General features: G+C 67.3%; 1 protein-coding gene across 2 annotated transcripts in view; it reads right to left on the bottom strand.

The window, feature by feature from the left end:
• The window catches only part of DNMT3A (DNA methyltransferase 3 alpha), a 40,140-nt gene extending 13,648 nt beyond the window's left edge, over positions 1-26,492 (bottom strand). The window contains exons 1-6 of one of the 2 annotated variants that reach the window (XM_071547663.1): positions 26,367-26,492; positions 18,305-18,480; positions 14,602-14,706; positions 7,639-7,960; positions 4,370-4,416; positions 3,380-3,526 (exon numbers count right to left, since the gene is read on the bottom strand). In XM_071547663.1, the coding sequence (XP_071403764.1) occupies positions 3,380-3,526; positions 4,370-4,416; positions 7,639-7,960; positions 14,602-14,706; positions 18,305-18,367 (684 nt within the window). In that variant the 5' untranslated portion in view covers positions 18,368-18,480; positions 26,367-26,492. The remainder of the gene's footprint in view (positions 1-3,379; positions 3,527-4,369; positions 4,417-7,638; positions 7,961-14,601; positions 14,707-18,304; positions 18,481-26,366) is intronic. The other variant, XM_071547664.1, reaches the window with a different exon arrangement.
• Between the last annotated feature and the right edge of the window lie 49 nt (positions 26,493-26,541).

The raw sequence follows: 26,541 nt of genomic DNA, 5'->3' as shown, positions 1-26,541 counted from the left end.
GGTGCCCAGTACGGACCAGTACGGACACCGGGCGGGGGGCACGCTGCCCAGTACGGACCAGTACGGACACCGGGCGGGGGGCACGGTGCCCAGTACGGACCAGTACGGACACCGGGCGGGGGGCACGCTGACCAGTACGGACCAGTACGGACACCGGGCGGGGGGCACGCTGCCCAGTACGGACCAGTACGGACACCGGGCGGGGGGCACGGTGCCCAGTACGGACCAGTACGGACACCGGGCGGGGGGCACGGTGCCCAGTACGGACCAGTACGGACACCGGGCGGGGGGCACGCTGCCCAGTACGGACCAGTACGGACACCGGGCGGGGGGCACGGTGCCCAGTACGGACCAGTACGGACACCGGGCGGGGGGCACGGTGCCCAGTACGGACCAGTACGGACACCGGGCGGGGGGCACGGTGCCCAGTACGGACCAGTATGGACACCGGGCGGGGGGCACGGTGCCCAGTACGGACCAGTACGGACACCGGGCGGGGGGCACGCTGACCAGTACGGACCAGTACGGACACCGGGCGGGGGGCACGGTGCCCAGTACGGACCAGTACGGACACCGGGCGGGGGGCACGGTGCCCAGTACGGACCAGTACGGACACCGGGTGGGGGGCACGGTGCCCAGTACGGACCAGGACCTGCATCGCTCAGGTTAGCCCAGCGCAAACACTGACCTGGGATCACATCACCCAGTTCAGTCCAGTAAGGACACTGGGCTGGGCTCTGCCATCCCAGTTCAGCCCAGTATAACCACTGGTCTGGGTTAACGTTGCCCTGTTCAGCCCCAGCACAGACACTGGTCTGGCGTCACACAGCCCAGTTCATCAGCCCAGTTTGGACACTGATCTGGGGCTGGCACCGGCCCTGCTGTGCCAGTTCAGCCCAGTATGGATGGCACATACCTGGGGCCCTGCACCCCAGGACAGGCCCTGCCCCTGCCAGCCCCGCGGGCACCTGAGTGTCCCCACTGTCCCCGAGGATCCCCACTGTCCCCAAGGGTCCCCACGTGTTCCCACCATCCGCTGGGGCCACCACTGTCCCCGAGGTCCCTGAAGGTCCCCACTAACCCCGGGGGTCCCCCCTGTCCCTGACGTCCCTCCTGAGGGTCCCCACTGTCCCCGAGGGTCCCCACTGTCTGCTGGGGCCACCACTGTCCCCGAGGTCCCTGAAGGTCCCCGCTGTCCCCAGGGGTCCCACGGTGCCATGGCCCCGGGACCCCCTGGTGTGCAGAGAGGGACAAAGGGGCAGATGGTGTCACCCTGGGGGGGCAGTGGGACCCCCTGCCTTGCTACGCCCTGCCTGGGGGTCCCTGGGCCACCGACTTGCCCAGGGACCCTGAGGGACCCCGAGCACGGCCGCGCCCCAATGCCACCTCTGGGTGTGCCCCAGGTGACAGTGGGAGGACAGGGCTGACTCTGTGACCCCCCGCAGGTGACAGTGACAGCAGGGACACTGTTCCCTGCAGCCCCACTCGGCCGTGCCAGAGCAGCAAAAGGAGTCTGGGGACACAGTGGCCCTGGGCCAAAGGACACGGGGTGGTGACACCCGCAGTGCAGGGCCTGGTGCTCCCCCTCCCTGCCCCCAGTGCTGGTCCCACTGGGGACCCTCGCTGAGGCCTGGAGGGGTAACAGGAAATGTCCCATTGCCGGTCGTTAAGGGACATCAGCTGGATGTCACTGCTGGACAATTGTCCCAACCGATTCCTGCCCTGAGGCCACGGGCAGCTCTGCCAGCCCCGTCCTCATCCCCACCCCCCTCCTCCTCTCCAACCCCAACCCCTGTCCTTGCCCCACCCCCATCCTCATCTCTATCTTCATCCCATCTCCATCCCCATCCCCATCTCCATCTTTGTTTTCCTCATCTCCATCCTGTCCCATCCCCTCTCCTTGCTCATCCCCATCCCATTCCCAGCTCTGTCCTTTGCCCCATCCCCATCTCTGTTCCCATCCTCATCTCCACCTTCATCACATCCCCATATCCTTCATCTTCATCCCAACCCTGTTCCCATCCCCTTCCCATTCCCATCCCCACCCCTGGCACAGGACAGGGGGTCCCAGCTGAGGATGTCCCAGCACAGACAGGTCAGGCCCTGAATGTCTGTGTCCCTGCCCTGGATGTCCCTGGCCCTGCCCTGGCCCTGGCCATCACCATCACAGCCACAGCCATCACCATCACATCCTGCAGGGATGAGGAAGAGGAGGGAAGGCTGGAGGGGTCTGGGCTGTCCCTCTGCCCACCACAGCGGGACTGGTGACCCCAGCTGGGACCCCCCAAACAGTGGGGGGTGTCCCCAAACCGGGCAATGGACAGTGGGTGGCACAGCCCTGGCACTGGCTGGGGAGGAGCAGGGGCTGTGCCCCGCCACTGGGTCACCAAAAACAGTCCAGAGGTGACCAATGACAGGTTTGGGAATCCCCACAGTTTGGGGACCCCATAGCTTGGGGGTCTTCACTGAGAAGAACCTGCCTGTGCCAAAGGGCTCCAGCCTGGCAAGATGAGGCAGGGCTGGCACTGGGGGGCCCTTCCTGGGGACCCCTTCCAGGAAGAGGGAAGGGCTCACGCCCTGTGCCCCTGGGGCACAGCTGTCCCTTGTGCCCCACGGGGACATTGTGGATGTGTCAGCCATTCCCCATGTCCCACAGGGACACTCGGGCCATGTCAGCCAGGCCCTGTGTCCCATGGGGACACTGTGGCTGTGCCAGCTGTGCCCTGTGCCCCATGGGATGGCCTGGCCATGCCAGCCCTGTCAAGTGGGATGGCCTGGCTGTGCCAGTCTCTCCTGCCCCTGTGTGGTGCCAGTGACAGTGGGGGACACTACCGAGGATGAGGGGGTGCTGTGGGGACCCCGTGGCACCTGCAGAGCCCCTGGTCTGGCACCCCCAAGGGGCCACTGGCACAGTGGGCACGCCGTGCCTGCTGTCCGGCTGTGTCACACGCTGGTTCCCCGGGAAACCAGCAGGGACGGGCAGCACGTCCCGGCACATCCCGCGGGAGAAGGACGGCCCTGCTGCCCACGGCTGTGCGTGCCAGGCTCTGGGCAGGGGGGGCACAGGGGCACAGGGGCGAGGAACGGAGCTGCTGCCGTGGCCATGGCACCAAACCTGGGCCGGCTGGGCAGTGGCACTGCCAGGAGGAGGGAGTGCCTGCTGTACCAGCCCCACGGCTTGGCAAAGCCGAGGTGCCCTGTGTGCCCACATGGGCCCCCTGTGTGTGCCACTCACCCCTCACATGGGCACTCCCCGGCCCACGCTCTGTGCCATTGATGCTGCTGTGCTTTGCCAGGGAAGCCTTGGAGCGCAGCAGCCACCCCGGGCTGGGGTGCTGGGCCCACAGTGTGCCCACCCCACGCCAGTGCCGGCCCTCACCTCCCGCTTCCAGCGCGCCAGCCACTCGTCCCGCTTCCTCTTGCTGATGTAGTAGGGGTCCCCCGCCTGGAAGGTGTGTCGCTGCATCGGCCGCTGCCGCAGGCTCGACTCCCAGCCCAGGCCCCCGCGGAGCCGCCCCCGCGAGCCCTGAGAGAGCAGAGCAGTGTCAGGGACCAGGGGGCAAAGGGAGCAGGGTCGGGGGCAAAGGGAGCAGGGTCAGGGGGCAAAGGGAGCAGGGACAGGGGCAAAGGGAGCAGGGTCAGGGGGCAAAGGGAGCAGGGTCAGGGACCAGGAGCAAAGGGAGCAGGGACAGGACATCAGGTGGCAGTGCACTGGGAGTCACAGGCTGGGCTTGGGGACAGTAGTGGGAACAAAATGGAGGTGCCTGGGGGTGGATGGGGGTTGTGCTTGGGGGACATGGGCAGTGGGGGCACCACCTGCCTGGGCACACACATGCACATGAACACATGCTCAGGCCCACACGTGCAGTGGGACCTGGGTGCCCAGAGATTGGATACTGGGGAGAAATCCTTCCCTGAGAGGGTGGGCAGGCCCTGGCACAGGTTGGGCAGAGAAGCTGTGGCTGCCCCATCCCTGGGAGTCTCCAAGGCCAGGCTGGACAGGGCTTGGAGCAACCTGGGATAGTGGAAGGTGTCCCTGCAGGGCTGGGTGGAGGGGGATCACTGGCCTGGCACATCCTGGTGCCATCTGGTCCCCAGCACAACAGCAGGTGCTGCCCAGTGCCTGGCTGTGTCAGTGCATAGGAACCTGAGACGCCCATCCCATGGGGACCCTGTCCCTGGTGCCACCGGGCTGAGGGAGCAGGGAGAGATGGTGCCCACGAGCACAGGGAGCACTGTGCTGGCTGGTGGGCTGTGGGGCTGTGCCTGTCTCCTGGGGTGGGCTGTGGGGCTGTGCCCCTCTCCTGGGGTGGGCTGTGCCCCTCTCCTGGGTGCAGCCCTGCATAGTCCAGCCCCAGGCCATACTTGCCTCCATTTTCAGGGTGTCGAAGTTGTTTTCCTCCTTCTCGTCCTTGCCTGCACACAGAACAGAGAGCAGCCATGAGGAGGGAGGGCTCGGTGGGGGCTGCAGGGCTGGTACCCCGCGGGGACATCGGGCCCACCCGGGACCCCCCAGCCCATCTGGGGACCGCCCTGTGCCGGGCACAGAAGCTCCTGACTGGCACACGAGCTGGGCTGTGCTCCCAGGCAGATGCTGCTGCCAGGATGGAGCTGCTGCCCCTGCTCCCGGCCAGCAGTTTTGGGGGTCCGGGCAGTGATGCCCCAGGGCAGTGACCCCAGGGCAGTGACCCCCAGGGCAGGGGAAGTGGCCCCATGGCTTCCTGTGCTCTCGGCACATCCGTGCCGCAGGTTCGCGCCGCGGCGCTGCCAGGAAAGCAGCTAAAAATAACCACGGGCATTCGGGGTGTGAACCACCGGCACCCCGAGGGCCGGGGGAAGTGGGGGCGGCCGGGGGGGCTCCCACCTGCTCCCAGCATCCCCCAGCGCTTCCTCCTGCCTGCTGGGCACTGACTGCCCCAGCACAGACCCCCGGGTGTCCCCCAGCCCTGTGTGACACCCGGGCAGTCCTCCACAACCGGCATGTGGGGAGGCAGCAGGACACTGGGGCGTAGCAGGACAAAAAGGAGCACTCTGCTGGACAGTGGGGGACACTGAGGGACAGCAAAGGACACTGCAGGACAGTGGGTGACACTGCAGGACCTTGGGGAACACTGCAGAACAGTGGGGAACACTGCAGGACAATGGAGTACCCTGGGGGACAATGGGGGACACTGAGGGACAGCAGAGGACACTGCAGAACACTCAAGAACACTGTAGGATACTGGGGAACAGTGGGGGACACTGCAGGACACTTCAGGACACTTGGGGACAGTAGGGGACACTGGGGAACAGGAGCCTTTCTGGCTCTGTGCTGGGGGTTGGACTGTGTGTGCCCCAGGGGTGCCCAGGCATCCCGTGCTCCCACTGTTGCCCAGAGGCATGGGGGCCTCAGGTGGGGAAACTGAGGCACAGGAGAGGGGACATGGCCTGTCACAAGTCCCCTCTGTCACTGGGACTGGTCAAACTGGGGGGCACTGACTGGAGTGGGATTTCCCGGGGCAGCAGCTCATGCCGGGCACAGGATGCTCAGGAAGCCCAGTCCGGCCCGGGAGGAGCAGGGGAGGGTCTGGCCGGAGCAAAGCCTGGCACTGGAAGGTGCCGGTGCCACCGGTGACCCCGGCACAGGCACGGCCAGAGTGCTGACAATGGATCCTGGGGGAGGGAGGGAGCTCTGGGCAGCGCCACGGCTCCCCCAGCCCTCCTGGGGACCACCAGAACTGCCCTGACACCACCCCCAGCCCCTGGCTCAGTGCCCACTCCCCCGGGCAGCCTGGCACCAGGGCGGCCCCACGGCCACGGCCCAGCCCCACACGCTCCCCCCGATCCCGGCTCCGGCTGCGGCGCTCCCGCGGCTGCGCCTCGTGACTGCGGCAGCATCTGCAGCGCGGCTCATCCATCCTGCCTGCCTCAGCCATCCCTGCTTCTGCCAGATCCATCCCTGCCTGCCTCAGCCATCCCTGCCTCTGCCAGATCCATCCCTGCCTGCCTCAGCCATCCCTGCTTCTGCCAGATCCATCCCTGCCTGCCTCAGCCATCCCTGCTTCTGCCAGATCCATCCCTGCCTGCCTCAGCCATCCCTGCTTCTGCCAGATCCATCCCTGCCTCTGCCAGATCCATCCCTGCCTGCCTCAGCCATCCCTGCCTCATCCCATCCATCCCAGCCTGCCTCAGCCATCCCTGCCTCATCCCATCCATCCTGCCTGCTTCATCCATCCCAGCCTACCTTATCCCTCCGAGCCTCTGCCAGCTCCATCCCTGCCTGCCTCAGCCATCCCTGCCTGCCTTCTCCCAGCCTCTCCCAGATCTATCCCTGCCTGCCTCAGCCATCCCAGTCTCCCTCAGCCATCCCAGCCTCTCCCAGATCTATCCCTGCCTGCCTCAGCCATCCCAGTCTCCCTCAGCCATCCCAGCCTCTCCCAGCTCCATCCCAGCCTGCCTTATCCCTCCCATCCTCTCCCAGATCCATCCCCGCGTGCCTCAGCCATCCCAGCCTCTCTCCCAGATCCATCCCAGCTTACCTCAGCCATTCCAGCCTCTCCCAGATCCATCCCAGCCCTTCCTTGCCCTCATCCCTGGCTCAGCATGGCCTGCAGTCACCTCTGCTGATCGGGCTTGGGAAGCCCCCAAGCACCAGAGCTCAGAACCCTGAGGGGGTGTCCCAGGTCCAGAGGGACCTTCCCGAGTCCAGCCCATGCCACAGCCTCTGGTCCTGTCCCTGGGCACCCCCGTGAGTGCCTGGCTCACCTCCAGGCCCCTCCCTGCAGGTGCCACAGCCATGGATTCCCCGAGCCCCATGGATTCCCCGAGCCCCATGGATTCCCTGAGCCCCATGGATTCCAGGCCCCTCCCTGCAGGTGCCACAGCCATGGATTCCCCGAGCCCCATGGATTCCAGGCCCATCCCTGCAGGTGCCACAGCCATGGATTCCCTGAGCCCGCTCTGCTCCAGGCTGAGCAGCCCCAGCTCCCACAGCCTTTTTCCAGCACAGAAGCTCCAGCCCTGCAGCACCATGGGGCCCTCGCTGGGCTCTCCCTGTCCCGTCCCTGTCCCTTGTGTCCTGGGGAGCCACAGCTGGGCCCAGCACTCCAGGGTGGCCTCATCCCATGGGCACCACCTGGGCACCTCCTGATGCAGCCCAGGCATCTCCTGAGGTCCCCAGGCCCTCCTGTGCTGAGGGCCCCACTCACTGGGTGCTGGGAACACCCCTCAGTGTGGCACCAATCCCTCCATCCCACCGGCTTTCCAGCACCAGAGCCAGCACCTCCTTGGCACCATGGCCCCGGGACAGGGAATGTGCCCCCCGTGCCCCCAGCATGCACAGGGCTGCCATGCAGGGTGGGCACACATGCAGGGACCCACCGTCACCACACTGGGGTGGTCTCGCATGTGGGCAGGAACCGGAGGACCGACATCCCTGTTCCTGCCATCGGAAAGGATGATGAAGGGTGATGGGATGAGCATGCAGGTGCAGCCCCTGCCGACCTGCTGCCCCCACCCCAGATCCCGCATGGCACTGGGGGTTCAGCCCCTGCTCCTCCTGCTGTGGCTCCCCAGCCCGGAGCCCCCGCAGGGCAGGACAGCAGGGCCGGGGGGTCCCGGGGAGCCGAGCCCTGGGGAGCCCCAACGCTGAGCTCTTACTTTTCTCTGTGGCCTCCAGGAGTTTCCTCCTCCCGCGTTTCTTCTGGGGGTCGGAAGGGGCCAGCTCACCCTCATCGGCCGGGGCGTCCAGGCCCTCCTTGGGGGTGCAGCGGCCGTTCTCCAGCGCCCGGCCGGTCTCTCCGTCGGGAATGCTCTCCGTGTCGTCCTCCTCGGGCCGGCCGCCCTTGGGGCTTGCGCCGCCCTCCTCTGCGTCCCCCTCCACGTCCCCGTTGGGCAGCGGCTCGGCGGGACTGGCCTCTGGGCAGGGCGGGGGGCACTTGGGGACGGCCGCGGTGTCTTTGGGGGTGTCACTGCTTTCCACCTGCCGACAGGGAGATGAAGGAGCTGCAGTGGACGCTGGCAGGGGGGCACGGTCCTGGTCACACCTCACCTGTGCCCCAACAGCCACCGCCAGACCCCGCAGGGGGAGCTCCTGCACCACCTCGGGGTGGTCGGGCCCCGTGTGGACCCTGTCCGTGTCCCCTGCCTTGTCCCCACTCCCATACTACAGACGTCACAGCATGATGGTGATCTCTGGGACCACAGCCCATAAACCACCCCAGACATGGCTCCAGAGTGCAGTGACAACCTGGGGACAGCACACATCACACCAGAAAGTCCAAGTCCCACCTCCTGCATCCCAGGAGCGACAGCTGTCAGTCCCTGTTGGAGCGCTGGGGCTGCCATGGTACCCTCAGGACCAGGACACTGTCACAGTGTCACACTGGCCTCAGGGCCAGGACACACGGCCAAGAGACCCCCAGAACAAGGACATGGTGCTCCCCCAAGGAGGATGTGGCATCCTCAGGAGAAGGAGCGATGCTGTGACACTTCCATGGCTGGGACACATGGCAATGACACCACTGGAGCCAGGACACAAGGCTGTGACATGCTGAGAACCAGGACACACCATCGCAGCAACCTCAGGACCAGGACACACGGATGTAACACCTCATGGACCAGGACACACTGTCAGGACATCCTCAGGACCAGCACACAATTCCATGGCCTGCTCAGAACCAGGACATGTTCCAGGAATGCCCTCAGACCACAACACAATGCTGGCATCCTCGGGATATGGACAAAAGGGCAAGACATCCACTGCACCAGGATGAAAGAAGGTGACACCAGGAGGACCTGGATACACCATCATGGCAACTTGAGGACCAGGACTTGCTGCCATGACACCCTAAAGAAACAGGAGACACATCCATGGCAGCCTCAGGACCACAACACAAGGATGGAAAACCGCAGGAACCTGGAGGTACTGCCTTGGGGACCAGAACACAATGCCATGACACCCTCAGGACCAGGACACAATGCCGGGTGTGTGCGACAGGGATGTGTGTGACAGGAGTGTGTGTTACAGGGGTGTGTGTGACAGGGATGTATGTGTGTGTGTGTGACAGGTGTATGTGTGTGACAGGAGTGTGTGTGTGACTGGTGTGTATGTGTGTGACAGGAGTGTGTGTTACAGGGGTGTGTGTGACAGGGATGTATGTGACAGGTGTATGTGTGTGTGTGTGACAGGTGTATGTGTGTGACAGGAGTGTGTGTGTGACTGGGGTGTATGTGTGTGACAGGAGTGTGTGTGACAGGGGTGTGTGTGACAGGTGTATGTGTGTGACAGGAGCATGTGTGTGTGACAGGGATGTGTGTGACAGGTGTACGTGTGTGACAGGGGTGTGTGTTACAGAGGTGTGTGTGACAGGTGTGTGTGTGTGTGACAGGTGTATGTGTGTGACTGGGGTGTGTGTGTGACAGAGATGTGTGTGACAGGTGTATGTGTGTGACAGGAGCATGTGTGTGTGACAGAGATGTGTGTGACAGGTGTATGTGTGTTACAGGGGTGTGTGTTACAGGGGTGTGTGTGACTGGGGTGTATGTGTGTGACAGGAGTGTGTGTGACAGGGGTGTGACAGGTGTATGTGTGTGACAGGAGCATGTGTGTGTGACAGGGATGTGTGTGACAGGTGTACGTGTGTGACAGGGGTGTGTGTTACAGAGGTGTGTGTGACAGGTGTGTGTGTGTGTGACAGGTGTATGTGCGTGATGGGGTGTGTGTGTGACAGAGATGTGTGTGACAGGTGTATGTGTGTGACAGGAGCATGTGTGTGTGACAGAGATGTGTGTGACAGGTGTATGTGTGTTACAGGGGTGTGTGTGACTGGGGTGTGTGTGTGACAGGTATATGTGTGTGACAGGTGTGTGTGTCATGGGCAGTGCCAACAGCACAGAACAGTGCAGCTGCCTCTGGCTGGTGGGTGCAGTGACTCAGTGGGGACAGAGCAAGGACAGAGCCCGACCAGGAGCCCCTGGGTGTGGCTGTGCCATCACTCACGTGCTCCAGCCCTGGCACGTGCCAAGGGGCAGATGGTGCTGACAGGAGTGCAGGAGATGGCAGAGCCAAGCGTGGGAAAAGGCCCTGGGGCTGGGGATGGCATTGTGGGACCGTGCCATGCTGCCAGCCTGGGGAGTGGCATGGCACAGCATGGCACAGCTCGGCACAGTCGCCTCAGCCCAGCCCGGCACGGCTCAGCAGCGGGAGCAGGAATCAGAGCGAGAGGCACAGCCCAGCTCGGCGGTTTCCGTGGCCAAGGAGAGTGAAAGTGCTGCTGTGGCTCTGCAGAGCTGCTGCCGGCACAGCCCTGGCAGGGTGGGCATGGCCACCACCACTCGCCAGCCCCTCCAGCCCTGTTGTCACCCCACTCAGTGCCCTCCCGAGGGGTGCAGACCCCCCCCACTCTCAGACATCCCATCCCCAGGGCCTGGCCCTCCTCAGCCCAGCACCACAGAGCAACTCAGGCCACAGCACCAACCCCCCCAGATACCCCACATATTGCCATTGGCACAGAGTGCCCACCCTGGTGTCACCCCCAGCACTGGCACTGAGCACCCCACAGACACCCACAGGCACCACTTCTCCCTCCTGGTGCCACCAGTGTCCTCCTGCTGCACAGGAGGGTGCTGGGGTGGCACAGGTGGTGCAGAGGTGGCACAGTGTGGGGCTGGCCACAGGGACCATTCTGCTCATGCCCAACGAGCTATAGGTCCCAGATGTCCCATTTGGTGGCGGGTGGCAGGGAGGGAATGCTGTGCTGTCGGGGGGCTTGGTGTGCACCAGGGGCTCATGGTGCTGCCTCCCAGAGAGGGGACATTGAGGCCAAGGCACAGGGTCGAGGCGGGTGGCAGGTTGGCCTTTGCTCCCCAGGGTTCCCCAGATTTGTTCCACAGGGCACAGGACCCCCTTCCCCACATGCCCCAGAGCCGTGTGCCACTTACCATGGTGCATCGCCCCCGCCGCTGTCACCCACGCAGGCGCCTCCGCCGCGGCGCTTCCTGCTCACCCCGGCCCCGGAGCTGGCACTGTCACTTCCTCCAGTCAGGAGGGAGGGGACGAGCAGGGGCTGGGAGGGGGTGCTGGGGGCCGGGGGGTGTTTGGGATTGGGGCACCCTCACAGGGTGTCCAGCAGCACCTGTGGTGGTCTCTCCCCATCCTGGCTGCATCAGGCCCAGTCCCTGGGCAGGGCACAGTCCCCCAGGCAGACTCCAGTGCCATCAGGAAGGTGGAAGTGTCACGCCAGGCCATGGTGTGGGCACGCCTGGCCATGAGTGAGGGCACACACAGGGTAACAAAGGCCAAAGGCCAGACCTCAGCATGCCTGGCCCAGGGACACCACAGCCCCAGGAAGGCCAGACACCACCACAGCAGGGGCACAGCTGTGGTGACACCGCGGTGAGGCCTGGGAGCAGCACAGGGAGCTGGAACTGGCAGCAAGAGGGATGCCAGGGAGCACAGTCCCTGCTGGTCCCATGGCAAGCAGGAGGGGACCTGCCTCCCACCGTGTCCCCTGTCCCTGGCACTGCAGCACACCCAGCTCACCCTGAGAGCTGCCACTTCCCCCGTGCAGCTTGAGGGGGGTCCCAGCTGCTCCCACCCCACTCCCACGCCCGCTCAGGGCCGTATCCCGGACACTGCGCTGAGAACAATCACAGGGGCTGTGGGGCTTCCCAGGAGGAAATGGGAAGGCCGATGATGTGCTCCGGATCGGGCGGTGCAGGGGATGCTGGAGGCCTGGCTGTGGAGTCTGGGGGGCCTGTAGTCGTTCAGGGTGGCTGTGAGGGCTCAGGGCACTTGTGGGATACTCAGGATGCCCGTGGGGTTCGTGGAGGCTGCGGGAGACTCAGCCTGGCAAGGGTTGGCAGTATGGGTGCCAGGGAGCTCAGCCGGTGTGGGTGCTGCTGCCTGAGCAGCTCCCCTCGGTGCTGTGAGGCTCTGGCAGTGGCACTGGGACTGACTGTCACCACTGGCCATGAGGTGCCACCAGACAATGCCAGGAAGTCATGCCAGGATGGGGACACGTGGGACATTAACCCTGGGATGGGACAGGCACAGTGGCCCACTGGACAATGACCTGCCAGGAGGACAGGGACACACAGCCCACCCAGCACCACAGCCAGTACGCCCAGGACAACCCCTATGCCATGCCATGCCATGCCATGCCATGCCATGCTAACCCACCCATCCAACACCTGCATCCTCACACTTCCAGCCCCTCCACAGCCACCCTGGCAAACCTGGCACACTGGCTGCCCTACCTGGGTTGGAAGCAGACCCCAGCTCACCAGGCCCTCTGTGCCACTGGCATGTCCCGGTGCTGCTGCTCAGACACTGGGCCAAGGAGGTGCATGGCAGGGGAGCCCAGGCCTCAGCCCATGGCCTGTCCCCTCCCCAGCTGCCCCGGCGCCCATCCCTGTCTCCGAGGAGGACTGGCGGCGAGAGCCTTCCTGCCCACCCACCCGCTTCCTCTGGCCGCCAGGCCCTGGGAACAAGCACTGCCTTTCTCCTGCTCCCTCCCCTCCGCTGGGTGCCTGCCAAGGAGGCTGCTCCACCAGGAGACCGCTGGGCTGAGCAGCCCCGTGCCCAGCCCACTGCCTTGGGGACACGGGGTGACACTGGGGACACTTCCCCCAGTGGGATGATGAGGGACAGCCCTCGGGGTCCCTCATGCCCACCTCAGCCTGGAGCATGGAGGCAGTTCCAGACCTGCAGGATGGTGCCCATTCTGCTAAGGGAAAGAGGCAGCAGAGCCACTGCCACCCAAGGCACCACCCACACAGGGGTGTCCCACTGCTGGCACCAGCTGGGAGTGGGGACACTGGTCTTGGAGTCATGGATTGGCACCACATGGCATGGCACAGATCAGCATGGCACGGCTCAGAATGGCATGGCACACCACACCACAGGACAGCACAGTACAGGACAGCATAGCTCGGGGTGGCACAGGATGGCTCACGGACACCATGGCCTGTCCCTATAGGGCTGTCCCCAGCCAGCCCCTTGCTCACTTCACCTCCAGTCTCCCCTGCCCAAGCCAGGCTCGTGCCTCTGCCCACCTGTGAGGTGAGGTGGCTGCTCAGCCCCTCCTGGCATGACCTGCCCATGGCAGCCTCTGACATGAGGCCTGGGGACCCCCGGCAGTCCCCACGGAGTCAGTGCAGTGCCTACCCCACGTGCCAGCTCCCCTCACTGTGCTCTGCCTTCCCCAGCACGGCAGGCTCTCCCCAGGGACCCCAGGGACGGTATTTTTAGCAGCTCACACCCAGCCGGGGCTTCCCTGGCCTCCTGGCAGTGCCTGGGCCGGGCCATGCCAGTGCCACTCACTTCGCACCAGGAGCCGACGGAAGGCAGTGGCGGGGGCAGGTGAGCAGGAGCACACAGGGATGGGCACCCACCAGCCAGGCTGGGGTAGGAGGTGCCCAGCACCTGGCACTGCCACCACCCCTCCACTGTGCCGGGGGGCTCCTGGGGCGAGCGGCCCTGCTGGTGAGAGCCCTCCTGTCTCCCAGGCTCTGGCTGTTCCTGAGGACGTTCCCTGCTTGTTCTCATGCCAGCATTGTTCCTCCACCGCCGCAGCTCCCCCGCCCCAGCAGAGCCTCCCGCCCCGCCGGGTCCACGGCTGCACGCTCCATCCAGCCCCATGCCCCACAGCAGCTCTGTCCACCCCAGGTGAGCTGTCCCAGTTCCCTGGCACCACAGTGGAAGGGTCCAGGGATCACCAGACAGCAGCATGGACCTGGAGCTGTCCCAGCGCAGGGTTAACCCTTTCTGGAGCCAGAAACTTTCCCAAAAAGGATATGCAACTTTTGAGCTGCAAAGGCAACTCAGCTCAGTTTGTCCCCCCGGCCCTGATCATCTTCCCATCCCACTCACCACCCTGGCCCTGTCTGTCACTCCTCTGTCCCCTCCCACGGGGGTGGGAACTGGGGACACAGCCTGAGCCCAGCAGACCATGGGTACCTTCCCTCTGGGCCTTCAGCATCCAGAGGAACCTCCTTCTCCTCACACTCAGTTCAGTGGCTCCCTGATGGCACCGTGACACGCCACAGCTCAGGAGGTCTGAGCCACTGCCCCCACCAAGCCCCAGGTGCCCCATCCCTGTGCCCCACCAGACCTGGCTCCTGCCCCAAGCCCCGAGCACCTGGTCTCTCTGCAGCCATGCCCTGTGGGCACGGCACAGCTGGGCTGGGGAGCCAGGATCTGACCGAGCCCCATATCCTGGGGGGATCATCGTCTCCATCGCCTCCGCTGCAGGAGCTGGGAAAGCCAGCAGGGGTCTGGCCAAGCCCGGGGCTCCGCTCTCCGTGCCCAATGGCCCCAGGGCAGGAGACTGGTGTCGCACTCCCCAGGCAGGGAGTGACTGCATGGCGGGGCCTGAGTGGAGCTGCACTGAGTGGGACGGCGGACTCGGGGCCACAGAGGGGGCAGCAGTGGGGGCCAGTGGGAACACCCCCCTCCTGCCGCTCTGTGGGGCCCCTCTGACTGGGAACTGCGGCATGAGAGCAGGAGGGACAGCCCACGGCACACCGGGAGCCGAGGTCTCCCACCAACAGGGCAGTGGAGCAGGACAGCCCCGCGGGGGGACAGCCCCTGCCCCCCACCTGGCCCCGCGCCCAGCTCACCTGGGCATGTTTGCGCTTCCGCCCGGGCCGCCCCGCCTTCCTCATGGGCGTCCCCGGCTCCTGCTTCTCCTCCTTGCTCGGGTTCTCCTCGGGCTCCTCTTCCCCCTGCGAGCCGGACACAGAGAGGACGGTTACACCGCCGGGCAGCCCGGGGAAGGGCACAGCTCCGCTCCCGCTCGGCGCTGGCATCACCGGCACCGCCGGCACTGCAGGGGGACAGGCGCCTGCCTGGCAATGGGGGAGCAGTGTGGCATTGCGGGGCCAGCAGCACCAGGACACCTAGAAGGGTGGCAGCGGCTCCTGCTAGACTTGGACTGTGGCACGGGCTGCCATAGGGCTGGGGGCCTCACCAGGGGACCCTCCTCTGTGTGCCACTGTGCCATGACTGGCTCAGGGGCACGTGCCCACTGCTGCAACCCACCGGAGCCCTGTGTGTGTGGGGCTGGGGGCTCCTGCCCCACAGAACACGAGAGGGGCTGCACGGACCCAATGGCACAGCACATCACGGGCCTGCAGGCAGCCGTGAAGCTCCCTGGGGACCAGAGACAGCAGCAGGGGCAGGGTGCCCACAGAGCAGGCAGCTGGCAGCTTTGGGTACCATGCCGTGCCCCGGAGCAGCTGCCAGTGCCCCATAGCGTGCCCCCTTCCCGGTGCTGTGCCCCGGCCCTGGGCGCTGGCAGCACGCACGTGCCGGCATGGCAGCGGAGCGGGCACAAGGCCCCGGACAATGAACCTGCTCCCACACCGAGGCCACGGCAGTGCCCGAGGACCACGGTGTGCCCGGGCAGCCGTGCCACACTCGGGGGTCCCACGCCCAGCACGATGGCACTTTGGGGAACGAGGTGGGGCGAGGGGCGCAAGGGGCCCCGGTTGGCGCGGGACTGGCTTCACCTGAGCCCCAGAAGATCCTGGCGGCAGCAGCCAAGGCAGGAAGAGGCCGCGGAGGGGGAGCAGGGGAAGGAGGAGAGGCCGGCGGGGGGCTGGCGAGGGAGAGGCCGGGGAGGGGATGGGGCTGGCAGCCAGACAGCGCCGGCATCCAGCTGCAGCCGCGTGGCCCCGCACCCCGGCGGGCGCCAGCCCCGGCTGCATTCCTGCCCTGCGTCCCCCTGGGCTGGGGCGGCTGCACCACCGCCATGCAGCTGGCACGTCCCCATGGGCCCAACACAAAGGTTCTGTGGGGTCGGGACACACGGTGCCCATGGCCGTGGTGCCCCATGGCTGTAATATCCCCTGGCTGTGGTGTCCCATGGCACTGGTGCCCCACTGCTGCAGTGCTCACGGCCACAGTCCCCAGACCGTGAGCACTCACACGCAGACCCAGCCGCATCTCCCCGTGCCCTCCGCTGCCCATCCCCTCTATTCCGTGTCTTGGCGCATGTGGGATCAAGTGGGAGCCACATGCCAGTCTATCCCCAGCCCCCACAGGTGTCCCACCAGGACCACACTTGCCCCAGCCCCATCACCACATGCCACTCGCCTGTGTGTGGGGTTGGGCAGCTCCCAGCTCCCTGTGTGGATCCCCAAGCACTGGCACTCACTGGCACTGCGGCACCAGGGCTGAGCAAGAAGAGGCTGCACTATGGCATGGGGGGCTCTGCCAGGGCTGAGTCCCACTCCCCACACTGTCCAGGGTGGAAAGTTTTGGACAAGTCCTTTGCCCCCAGTGTCACAAGTGCACAGCTCCAGCTGCCCCCGCCACATTGGATTGGTCCGGGTCCTGGCAGCCTTTACAGGGGATGTAAATGGAAGATTCAGGGAGTATCAAGTGTACCAGGTGGTAGCCAAGCCTCCTGTGACTGAAGAGGATGTGGCTGGGGAGCACCTGGTGAGTGCCAGCGAGGCCAGGGGGGTCTGGGGGTGCTTATTGGGTGAAATGCCATCAGGGCAGAGCTGGCTCAAGGGCTGTTGTGGCAGGGGAGGAGCAGCGGGGGTCCCTGCTCTGGAGCCAAGGAGGTGCCCCCACCACCGACTGGGACAAAGAACCCCTGCGGACAGGGCAGTGCCGGCACCCAGAATGTGGGACGGGCGCCCAAAGACGTTGGCGGGGCAGCCCGGGCACCAGCAGGGCTGGGCAAAGGGCTGCGCGGGGGCTCTGCTCCCCCAGCCCCGCACAGTGGGGCCGGTGCCGCAGCCCCTCGCCGCCTGCATCCCGCCGGGAGCTGAGTCATCCCCCATCCATCACTCGGCGCCCGTCTCCGGGGCGCGGGGCTCCGTGGCACGTCCCCGATGCCGCTGCTGCGCCGCTGCCAAGCAACACCCCGGAGGGAGCCGCGGCCGAGCGCGGAGCTGCGGCCCGACCGAGCTGCGGCACTGCCGCAGTGTGTCTGCGCCGGCAGCCCCGCGTCCGCCGCACCGGCAGCGGAACGAGCCCGCGGCCGTGCCGGGGTGCCGAGACCCCTCCTCGGAGGGCTGGGCTCAGCCTCGCCGGGGCCGTGCCCGGAGCCGCCGGCACCGGCGCGCCCCGCAGCGCTGAAGGCGTCGGGGACAGCCAGTCCGTCCCGCCGGCCTCGCGGGCAGAGGTGACCTCGGCGTGTGGCCGCGGGGGAGGCGACGCCGCATCCCGCGGGGTCAGCCCAGGACAGCGCTCGGCCGCCGTGCTGCTGCTGCTGCCGCCGCCCAGGGCACCGGCACCGGCACCGGCGGGTCCCGTTCCCCGAGGTGTGCCAGGCCACACTGGGGGCTCCCGAGGCTCTTCCCTGCACCCCCTCGTGCCACACACCCCCAGAACCATGCCAAGACACAAGGTGGGCTCTACATTTGCCCACTCACACTCCTGGTACCGGCAACACCACGGGGCAACACCACGGGGCAAAGCACAGACCGACCCATCCCTGGGGTATTCGTGACCTCAGCTGTGCCAAGAACGTGCCAGGGGACAGCCCAGAGGACACACGGCCGGGCCCTCTGACAGTTGGGAGCAGTGGGCAAAGGACAGGGAGCACCAGTGTGGGAGCACAATGCTGCCCAGCCGGCTGGGAGGAACTGGGATGACCCCGACCTGGCGGTGCCCGTGGTGGGACGGTGTCCAGTTGGCCATGGCCCCAGTCCCCACACCTTGACCAGCTCTGCCATGTGCCGTGGGACACTCCCCTCCCCGTGGGATGAACGATGGTGCTGCCAGCACTGGCACTGAGAGCGGATGCACCAGCCTGGAGTGTCCTTGGGTGGTGGAGACACCAGGAAGAGAGTTCCCTCCATTGTCTGGGGGTCACACAGGGCGGACAGGAAAACATGCAGGGACCCCTGGAACAGGTGGGACCACCCACGAGGGAGCAGCAGGGCTGGCACAAAGGCTCTGGGGCCACCACTTGTTCTCCCCAGCACGGAGCATGATCCCACAAACACCCCAGAGCCAGGACAGACCCCATCCCGAGGCACAACCCTTCCTGGGGGACACCCCCACCCTGCCATCCCCTTGGCCTGGCCCTGGCCGCCGCCGGGAGGTGACAGCAGGTCTCTGTCCCTGTCCCCTCCCCGCGCTCCCCAGTGCCAGGAATAGCTCAATCCGCGCTAATCCCATGGCTCAGGGCTCCCGCCGCCCCGCACGGCGCTCCCACCACCGAGGGGCCGGGATGTGACAGAGGGGACTCTGCACCCCCTTCTCCCGCCAGCCAGGAGTAAGCCAGAGCCTCTGAGCCCACCATGACCTGGCGGGGCGATAGGGACAGACCACCCAGTAGCCCCTCCAGCGCGGGGTCCGTACCTTGTGCGTGTCCAGCCCCTCGCGGCTGGGGCTGCTGGCATCGAGGGTCCCGCTGGACGGCATGGTGGGGGCACCAGGGTGGGCAGCTGCCGCCTCTTCAGCACCAGAATGGACCCCGCTGTGCCGAGGAGGGGTCCGGGAGCCGTCCCCTGCCGCCTGCTTGGATCCTCCTGCCCCTGCAAGGAGCGGAGAGGGATGGGGTGAGGGGGTGCACCTGCCCTGCCAGCCCCCGTCCTGCACCCCCTGCCCTGCCCCGGCCCCGGCAATTATTAACACGCCACAGCCTTGACTCAGCCGGGCTGGGCCCTGCCCTGCCATCGCCCCCGGCATCGCCCCCAGCAGGTACCCAAGCCCCGGCCCGCACCGGCTGGGGGTGTGCAGTGTGGGGTGCATGCACAGTGTGGGGCGCACAGTGGGGTGCGCAGTGTGGGGTGCGCAGTGTGGGGTGCACAGTGTGGGGTGCACAGTGTGGGGCGCACAGTGGGGGGCGCAGTGTGGGGTGCACAGTGTGGGGCGCACAGTGGGGTGTGCAGTGTGGGGTGCGCAGTGTGGGGTGCACAGTGTGGGGTGCGCAGTGTGGGGTGCGCAGTGTGGGGTGCACAGTGTGGGGTGCGCAGTGTGGGGTGCACAGTGTGGGGTGCGCAGTGTGGGGTGCGCAGTGTGGGGTGCATGCACAGTGTGGGGTGCACAGTGTGGGGTGTGCAGTGTGGGGTGCACAGTGGGGTGCACAGTGTGGGGTGCACAGTGTGGGGTGCGCAGTGTGGGGTGCACAGTGTGGGGTGCGCAGTGTGGGGTGCGCAGTGTGGGGTGCATGCACAGTGTGGGGTGTGCAGTGTGGGGTGCGCAGTGTGGGGTCCATGGCACAGGAGTGCAAGGGGCATTCTGCAGGGCACAGTGCACAGGTGCAGGGTGTGGGATGGGTGTCGTGTGGTGGGGGGTGCAGCAGGGCCGTGGGGTGCAGGGTGCTGGGTACACAGTGCGGGGTGCAGGATGGATGGTGCACAGTGTGGGATGCGGGGTGTGAGGAGGGCAGTGTACAGGTGCAGGGTGTGGGGTGCATGTTGTGGGGTGTGGGGTGCCAGGGGCAGGGGTGCAAGGGGCTGGGTACATGGTGCAGGGTGTGGGGTGTACATGGTGCCAAGGGCAAAGCACAGGGTGTGCAGGGGGGATACTGGGGGGGTGTGTGTGGTGCAGGGGGGACAGCGCAGGGTGTGCAGGGGGGACACTGTGGGGGTGTGTGTGGTGCAGGGGGGACAGCGCAGGGTGTGCAGGGGGGACACTGTGGGGGTGTGTGTGGTGCAGGGGGGACAGCGCAGGGTGTGCAGGGGGGACACTGGGGGGGTGTGTGTGGTGCAGGGGGGACAGCGCAGGGTGTGCAGGGGGGACACTGTGGGGGTGTGGGTGGTGCAGGGGGGACAGTGCAGGGTGTGCAGGGGGGACACTGTGGGGGTGTGGGTGGTGCAGGGGGGACAGTGCAGGGTGTGCAGGGGGGACACTGTGGGGGTGTGTGTGGTGCAGGGGGGACAGCGCAGGGTGCAGAATGTGTGGGACACCCAGTGCAGGGTGCAGGTTGTGGGGTGGCGGGTGCGAGGTGTGGGTTGCCAGCGGGGGAGGTCTGGAGGGGCTGCAGGATGTAGGGTGGGCCAGCAACCAGCAGGGTGTGTGGGGGGCCCGGGGAGCCACATGATGGAGGACGTGTGGGGTGTAGGGTGCAGGATGGGGGTGCTGGGTGCGGGGTGCCGCCGGTTTTGGGGTGCAGAGGGCTGGGGGGCTGCAGGATGCAGGGTGTGCGGCACCGGGGTGCTTGTTGCGGGGTGCGGGGTGCAGGGTGTGCGGGGCCGGGGTGCCGGTTGCGGGGTGCAGGGTGTGCAGGGTGCGGGGTGTGCGGGGTGCAGGGTGCGCTGGTTGCGGGGGGCCGGGGGGGCCGCGGGGGAGGCGCCAGCCGGCACCTGTTGCTATGGCAAACGCTGCATTCGCCATGGCCGGGGCTGCTGTTGCCTTTGGCACCGGAGCTGCAATTTGTTTCTAGAGCTTTCCAGCCGCAGCCGTTCCCAGCGGCGGGCGGGGGGCTCGGGTGGGGGCTGGGGGGGCTCGGGGGGGTCGGGGCGGGCAGGGCGCTGTTCCCAGCACCACTCCCACCCCAGCGTGTGCCCCCGGCCCGCGGTCACTGCGGCGGGGGCTGCCGGGGGGCTGCAGCCTCCCCCCACCGCAGGCAGGGGGACCCCCGGCGGGTCGGGGTGCTGGGCAGGGGGCCCGGGAGTGAAATCGAGGGGGCTCGGCCCTTCCTGCCCCAGCACCCCCCGAACGGCCCCTCCTGCAGGCTGGGTGGGGGTAATGTGGGCAGTGGAGGGGGGATGCGATGCGGGGGGTTGCGGGCTGGGGGTGCAGGTACAGGATACGGGACAGGGGTGCTGAGTGCAGGCTGGGACCCGGGGGTGCAGGATGGCAGATGGGGCTGTGGGGATGTAGGACCCCCCTCCCAGGCACAGCCCCGAGCCAGCCCGCGGGCACTGCGGAGGGGCTCCCCGTCCCCCTCTCTCCCCAGCTCGGGGACACCTCGGCGAAGCCCCCGGCCCCGTCCGTGTCACCGTCCGCTCCGGCACAGCGGTGCCTGCGCCGGCTCCCCGCGGGCCCCCTCGCCCCCGGCCCGGCACTCGGCCCCGGGACACGGCGGTGCCCTCGGTGAGGGGCCGGCACTGGCACCCTGAGCCCCCCGCACCCTGCTCCCGGTCCCCGCTGGCAGCGGCCGTGCCGCCAGCACCATGGCACACCCGTGAGCACGGCATGGCACGGCACGGCACGGGGTGGCACCTCGGCCCCGCTTCCCCCCGTGAGCTGCCTCCCCGGGGTGCCGCCGGCAGAGCCCTCCGCCCTGCCCGAGCCCCCCAGCCCCGGCCCCGGGCGGACACGGGTGACCGGGGACAGCCCGGTGGCCCCTCGGCCATCCCCGCGCCCAGAGGGACTGAGGGGTCCCTGCCCTGCCGCCGGCCCCTCCCGCAGCCCCCCGGCCCCTCCGGCAGCGGGGTCCGTCCGGCAGCCTCGGGGGGCGGCTGAGCCCCTCCGGCCGCCCGGTGCGGCGGCGGCCGAGCCCGGCTGGCGCTGCCGAAGGGGCAGCTCGCAGCTTTGATTCGCTTCCAGCCAACATGGTCTCCAAACGCTCTAAAAATAGTTGCTCTGCGCACAAACCCCGCGGCAGTCCCGGGCACCGAACAAAGCCGGGGAGCCGGCGCGGCCCCGGCCGCCTCCCGCTGCCCACCCGCGGGGCCCGTCGGAGGGGCCGTGCGGGGGTCCCGGCGCCGCTCCCCGCGCTCTTACCCGTCTGCGCTCGCCCGGCGCGGCGGTGCGGGACGGCACGGCACGGATCGGGACGGGACGGGGCGAGCTGCTCGCACCGTGCCCTCGCCTCAGGCCGCCGGGACCTTCCTCCGCGGCATCCCCGGCCGGCGCTCGGCTTGGCGGTGCCGGCGGAGCCTCGCCCGGTGTTTCGGCGGGGCCGCAGCGGCTGCCGCCGCCCGTGGCCGGCGCTGCCCCCGCGGGGAGCGGGGCCCCCAGCCCTGCCCGCCGCTCTCGCTCGCAGGACCGGCGAGTCACGCTCGCCGCGGCGGCAGAGGCGTTCCGAGGTGGGTTATACCTGCGCCGGCTGGGCGAGACACGCGGCAGCCACCGGCACGAAAATGGAAAACCCACCCGAAATCCCGCCTTTTTTTATATTTAGGGACCTCGGCGGTGCCGTGCCGCAGCCGGGAACCTGCAGGGACCTAACCGGCCATTTTAGGTGACGGTGAGCGGGGTCCCCGGCAGCCCCCCGTGCTGGTGGCAGGCGGGGGACACCGTCACCGCAGTGCCCCCCTGTCCCGAGGTGACCCCGCGTGCGGCGGTGCCACCCCCCGGGTTGGCCGGGGTCCCCCGTGCGCCGGCGGCGGAGGGGACGCACGAGGGACCCCGGCCAAGCGCCTCTCCCGTGACAAGTGCCGCAGCGTATTATTATTGTTGTTGTCACTTTGAGTCACTGCCACCACCGCGCTCCTCCTCCTCCTCCTCCTCCTCCTCTTCCTCCTCCTCCTCCTTCCCAGCGCCAGGGAACAACTCCGGGATTGACTCAGAGGGGACAGGAGCGGCGGCCGTGAGTCACCCCCTCCCCTGTGCCCCCCACCCCTGACTCATGGCGGGGTGCCCCCCCAAGCCCCCCGCGGCGTGGGTGCTGCTGGCAGGAGGGGCCGGGAACAGGGTGGGCGTCCCCCGGGGCCCGAAATTTCGCCTCTGACAGATGGATGTGCTGAAACCACCGTGGCCGTGACCTCATCCCCGGGGTTGTAATTTAGGGATGAAATATTTGGCTGCTGCGGAAGGCGGGGGGCACGTGGTGGAGGGGGGAGTGCCGGGACACACGTGCCACAGCTCTGGGAGCCTCCAGGGTACGGGGTGGTTGGGGAGATGAGGTGCTGGCAAGAGCTGGAGTAATTCTAAAAATAGCCCTGTCATGGAGGGAGGACCCTGGGGTGGTCAGCAGCGCTGAGCCAGCCCCGTGGTGCACCCCAAAAAGGCAGTCATTGCACCCAGGGAGCGATCCACTGCCCCCCAAGGACTGATGAACAGCACCCCACCGTACCACTGCACTCCACAGCACCCCAGGGAACAATCCACTGCACCCCAGGGACTGATGAACAGCACCCCATAGCACCACTGCACCTCACAGCACCCCAGGGAACAATCCACTGCACCCCAGGGACTGATGAACAGCACCCCACAGTACCACTGCACTCCACAGCACCCCAGGGAACAATCCACTGCACCCCAGGGACTGATGAACAGCACCCCACAGTACCACTGCACTCCACAGCACCCCAGGGAACAATCCACTGCACCCCAGGGACTGATGAACAGCACCCCACAGTACCACTGCACTCCACAGCACCCCAGGGAACAATCCACTGCACCCCAGGGACTGATGAACAGCACCCCACAGTACCACTGCACTCCACAGCACCCCAGGGAACAATCCACAGCACCCCAGGGACTGATGAACAGCACCCCACAGTACCACTGCACTCCACAGCACCCCAGGGAACAATCCACTGCACCCCAAGGACTGATGAACAGCACCCCATAGCACCACTGCCCCCCACAGCACCCCAGAGAGTGATGCACAGTGCCCCTGCATCCCCACAGCACCCTGGGGAGTGATTTCCTGCACCCCAGGGCACCCCAAGGAGCAATGCACACAACACTCTGCACACACAGCACCCCAAGGAGTGATGTCCTGCCCCTGTGGAACAACACACGCACCCCATGGCACCCTGGGGAGTGACACAGGGCCCTGCACTGCTCCACACCAGAGCAAACCCAGCCAGCAGCTGCAGCCCCACAGCTGGATCACACACCACAGCTGGTGTGGGAACACTGGCAAGGCAGGGACAGACCAAACTGGCTGTGGGGTGGGACAGGACAGGATGGGATGGAACGGGGCAGCCCCACAGCTGGATCAGTCGGTGTTGGAACACTGGCAAGGCAGGGGCAGACCAAACTGCCTGTGGGCTGGGACAGAACAAGATGGGACGGGATGGGATACGACAGGGACATGTGTCAGAGACCCCAGAGCTGAGCTGTGGTGCCACTGCAGATAGGACAGTGCGGACCCAGCAGGATGATGAAGGAGCTGCTGGAGCACCGGGAATGCCTCACTGGGAGTGCCCAGGAGCTCCACGTGCTCAGTTACTGAGGAAACAAGTCTGGGACACAGTGTGATCCCACTGAGCAGAGCCTGGGCCCTGCAGGGACTCTCTGTTTGGTGGGGAGGGGGGCCCGGTGCCGACCTGGGGCAGGAGCCGAGCTGGAGTGATCCAAACCAGGACTGGGGATGGGCTGTGAACTGGGAATGGCGGTTAACCGCGGGAACAGGCCCAACGCTGCCGGCACGTGCTGGCGTGTGCCGAGCCCCGCAGCCGGGAAGTGGGATGGCGGCTGGGCCAGGTAAGGAGAGTCTGCCTGCAGGTCCCTCCCATGCTGGGAGCCCAAACAGACCTGTAGCCTCAAGGTGAGCGGGACCCCGAGCAATCCCACCAAACCACCCGCCCCGGAGCTGCCGTGCCACGAGCGCACCTGGCACACGCGTGTCCTCGGCACGCGCCGGCAGAACCTGCCAAGCCCACGCGCTTCCCTCAGGGCGCTGCACCTCGCCAGGGCAGAGCCCGTGGGAAGGCGTCGGGCAGGGATGTGCCAAAATAAAATTCCTTGCACAAAAACCACTGCCTGAGGGTCCCTATGCGGCAGCCACAGCACGGGCCTCCATGGCCAGTGGATTTTGGGGCCAGCCGTGCCCCTTCCTGAGCAGCTCAGCGGGCACGTGGGCAGCCACAGACACCTGGGGGACACCTGGGGACACCTGGGGGACACCTGGGGACACCAGGCTGCGGCCTCGCCAGTGGGCACCAGCATCCTGCCATTCCTCGAGAGATCTGCATGTCACCAAAGCGGCCCTGCTGGGAAGTTTGGAGCTGACTCAGCACGAGGGGCTGGAGCCGGTGCAGGAGCCGCAGGAGCAGCAGGGCCGGGTCCCCACGCTCCATCCCTGCAGCTCTGGGGGCTCCCCGGGGGCTCCCCAGGGTGTGGGCACCTGGTGTGGCACAGCCAGCACAGACCACGGCCGGGCCGCGGTGACACCAGCGACGTCACACAAAGGGCAGAAACACAGAAAGAGGAACTGAGCGAGGAGGAAAATCTCATTTGCCCACAGGTTCGAGCAGGCGAAACACCCCGGAAAGGGGGGGAGGAAACAGCAGCGGGAGAGGAAGGGGGAGTGAGGGGGAAGGGGAGCAACAGGGAAGTGGGAAGAGAAGGGAAAGGGAGAGAGTAGTGGGAAGTGAATGGGAAGTGAGAAGGTGGAAGTGAGTGGGAAGGGAGGGAAGTGGGGGGGAAGCAAATGAGAAGGGGATGCGAGAGAGAAGGGCAAGTGATGGGGAAGGAAGAGAAAAATGGGAAGCCAGAAGGAAGGGACAAGCAAAAGGGAAGGGAGAGCAAGCAGGAAGTGGGAAGTGAGTGGGAAGGGAAGGGAGAAGGAAGATGGAAACAAGTGGAAGTGAGCAGGAAGTGGAGAGTGGGGAGAAGGACGAGAGCAGGAAGGGGGAAGCTACAGGGCAGGGGAACAGAGAAGGGAGGACGAAACAAGCGGGAAGCGAGGAGGAAGTGGGAAGTGAGTGGGAAGGGGAACAAGGCAGAGGAAAGGGGGAAGCAAGCGGTGGCCCAGCCGGGGGAGGCAGGAGGAGGCAGCAGCGGGAAGCGGCGGGCAGGGCCAGGCAGGATGGGCAGGACAGACACCCCCTGCGGCCTCTGCCCGGTCCCGCAGCGCTCGCCCCCTCCGGGGCATTTCTGGTGCAAATGCCCCGAAGTTCGGGCAGGGCCGGCCCGGCCGAGCCCCCCGTGCGGCCCCGCCGCGGGCAGGGCAGGGGCGGCCGCGGCCCCGGGGGACACACGGCGGTGACACGGCGGGCCGGGCGGGGACCGAGGGGACACCCGGCGCTGCCACCGGGCCCCGCTGCCCTTCAGCCGCCCGCGCGGCGCTCAAGGACACGGCGGCGCCGCAGGGCCGAGCCGGGCCGGGCCGGGCCGGGCCGCGCCGCCACCCCCGCCCGCACAGCCGGGCCGAGCGGGGCCGAGCGGGGCCGGGCCGGGCCGGGCGGGGGCGGCGCGGGCCGGGGGGGCCCGGCGGGCCCGGCCCTGCCGTGTTTTCCTGCCGCGGGCCCGGGACGACGGAGACACCCCGGCGGCTGCGGGGCCGGGCCGGGCCGGGCCGAGACCCTCGAACCGCTCCGGAGACACCCGAACCCGCCAGAGGGACCCGAACTCCGTCCGGAGGGACCCGAACCCCCGCCGGGGGGAGCCGAGCCCCGGCCGGGGACACCCGAACCCGCCGAACGCCGCGGCCGAACCGGCCCGGCCGGAGCCGAACCCTCCGAACGCCGCGGCCGAACCGAACCGAGCGGACCCGAGCCGGGCCGGGGCTGCCCGTGCCGCTGTCCCCGTGTCCCCGCGCCCCGCTGTCACGGGGTCCCGCTGTCCCCGGTACCTGGGCCGGTGCGGGCCCGGCGCCGAGCCCCGCCGAGCCGTGCCGAGCCGTGCCGAGCCCCGCCGAGCCGCCGCCGCCGCCGCCGCCGCCGCTGCGCTGCCCGGCCAGGCCTCCTCCCGCAGCGCCGCCGCCTCCACTGCAGCACCGAGCCCGCCGCGCGGTCCTAGAGCCCGCC

This window comes from Pithys albifrons, chromosome 2, assembly GCF_047495875.1.
Source record: "Pithys albifrons albifrons isolate INPA30051 chromosome 2, PitAlb_v1, whole genome shotgun sequence".
Lineage (NCBI taxonomy): Eukaryota > Metazoa > Chordata > Aves > Passeriformes > Thamnophilidae > Pithys > Pithys albifrons.
This window is presented reverse-complemented; position numbering and strand designations above follow the sequence as displayed.